The sequence below is a fragment of the Notothenia coriiceps genome, unplaced genomic scaffold (assembly GCF_000735185.1).
Source record: "Notothenia coriiceps isolate Sejong01 unplaced genomic scaffold, NC01 NC01_scaffold00026866, whole genome shotgun sequence".
In the NCBI taxonomy this organism is placed as follows: Eukaryota; Metazoa; Chordata; class Actinopteri; order Perciformes; family Nototheniidae; genus Notothenia; species Notothenia coriiceps.
In genome coordinates this window covers 1-1844 of record NW_011359567.1, presented here as the reverse complement: position 1 = coordinate 1844, position 1844 = coordinate 1, and the positions used below count along the sequence as shown (strand labels likewise).

Sequence of the window (1844 nt, the reverse complement as noted above, 5' to 3'; positions counted from 1 at the left end):
TCACAAGTTTGGTATTTACCGGTGGATTTTATTTCAAAGGAGAACACTTTAAAATCTCTCATGCTTTAGTTTAAAAACATTAAAAAACATATGACTTTGAGATGAGGGAACCTCAATGGTAAAAGTGTTATGTTTAGGTTTTAAGACTCCTTCAGCTCTCTATAGCCACGGTTTTATGGCTTGTTCAGCTTTCCATAGCAGCTGTTAGGGACAAACACTTCCTTCACAGCTCCACAAAGATCTGACGTGTTTTTCTGCTCCTCAGATTGTCATGCCAGATGAGCGGAAGACCTCGGCCATCTTGGAAGAGGGCGTCCGCGGTCACGACTACCGATCCGAGCCGAACCTGGACCTGCCGGAGTACACCAACGCCCCGCTCCACCGCACCTTCCAGTCCTCCCCCCACCAACTGGACTCCGACCCCCTGACCTCTCGCTCCCTCAGCCTGAAGCAGGGTCAGCCGCAGACCCTCACCTCCACCCCGTACAAGAGCGTCTTCTCCCCCAACACGCTGTCCAACCGTAACGGCAGCCTCTCCTACGACAGCCTGCTGAACCCCAGCATCTCTCCAGCGGCCCCCCCCAGCGAGTGCGTGTCCCACCGCGGGATCCCCTCCAGCGGCTTCCACTCGCCCTACCTGCCCACCAAAATGTGCCACATCCGGGAAACGGACATGCAGAGGCACCAGGTTTCCTCCGCCTACAGTCCGGTGATGCACCAAAGAGCGGTGGGCCGGCAGCCCTCCCCTCACCTGCGGGACCGCGACCCGTCCCCCGTGCGCTACGACAACCTCTCCCAGACCATCATGGCCTCCATCCAGGAGCGGAAGGACATGGAGGAGCGGGAGAAGAGGCAGATTATTCACGGGCGCTCTCAGACCCACATCTACGCCCAGGACTCTGGCGTGTTTGACGGGGGTTACGGTTTACCCCCGAGTGTTTGCTACCCGGACGGGCCTCGTGGCTCCCTCTCCAGAGGCCCCACACCCCCCGCCTACGGAGGGTCCCGGGACAACCTGATGGGGGTCGGGCTGGTGAGTTATGGGCAGCGAGCCCCAGCGTTACGCTCCACGCTGGGCCGCGCCCCCAGGACTTCCTCCACCTCCCTCCACACGGATCATAGTAGCAGCAACAGCAGCCAGAGCAGGGCCGGCCCCCCCGAGGGTCTCTACCGCTCCCCGGCCCACCAACCCCACTCCCCCGCCATGCCCCGATCCCCCTCCTACTCCCACCAAAAACTCTCCTACATCAGTGCCCTAGAGAGGACAGACTCCCCTCGTCTGGGGGGCCCAAGGTATGAAACCTAACGTCCCCCCCCTGAGGGACTGCATGCTTTGAATGTGTTCCCGCTGGAGACCCTGCTCCTCCTGCTGGACACACACAGATTGAGGGCTGTAGTGCACTAGTCCTAACCGAGGCAATGTGTAGCGTTTCAACACGGTGTTTGTCTAACTGTTATGTTATGTTTAAAACTGTCTGGTGTGAATTCTTACATGTATTTTGGGAATTTATATGTTCGCCTTTCTAGTAAAATATCAATTTTTGTATTATTTCACAAGTTAATAAAGCTGTGTAACTACTCATTTCTTTTTGTTTTGCATGCTTTTTATTTATTTCATCTAACATCTCCAAGTCTCACTAACAAGAACACTTCCAACTAGGGCTGGGCGATATGGATTATTTAAAACATTACAATATATTTTAACAAATACCCCAATATAGATAGTGTGCAATATCGTATGGCTGACTATGAGAGCTTTTATAAATATTTACACAATGAGATATTTAATAAACAATCATCAGTAATGTGGATATCATGACTAAGCTGCTAAAACAAAGCAAATA

At 52.9% G+C, this 1844-nt stretch overlaps 1 protein-coding gene across 1 annotated transcript; it reads left to right on the top strand.

Annotated features, from left to right (window-relative positions):
* Positions 1-265: 265 nt before the first annotated feature.
* LOC104957359 (probable palmitoyltransferase ZDHHC8) lies at positions 266-1573 on the top strand (the record flags this gene model as incomplete). Its single annotated transcript, XM_010784980.1, has 1 exon — positions 266-1573. A coding segment is annotated over one exon (1041 nt), but the record flags the coding sequence as incomplete, so codon positions are not given.
* Positions 1574-1844: the final 271 nt, after the last annotated feature.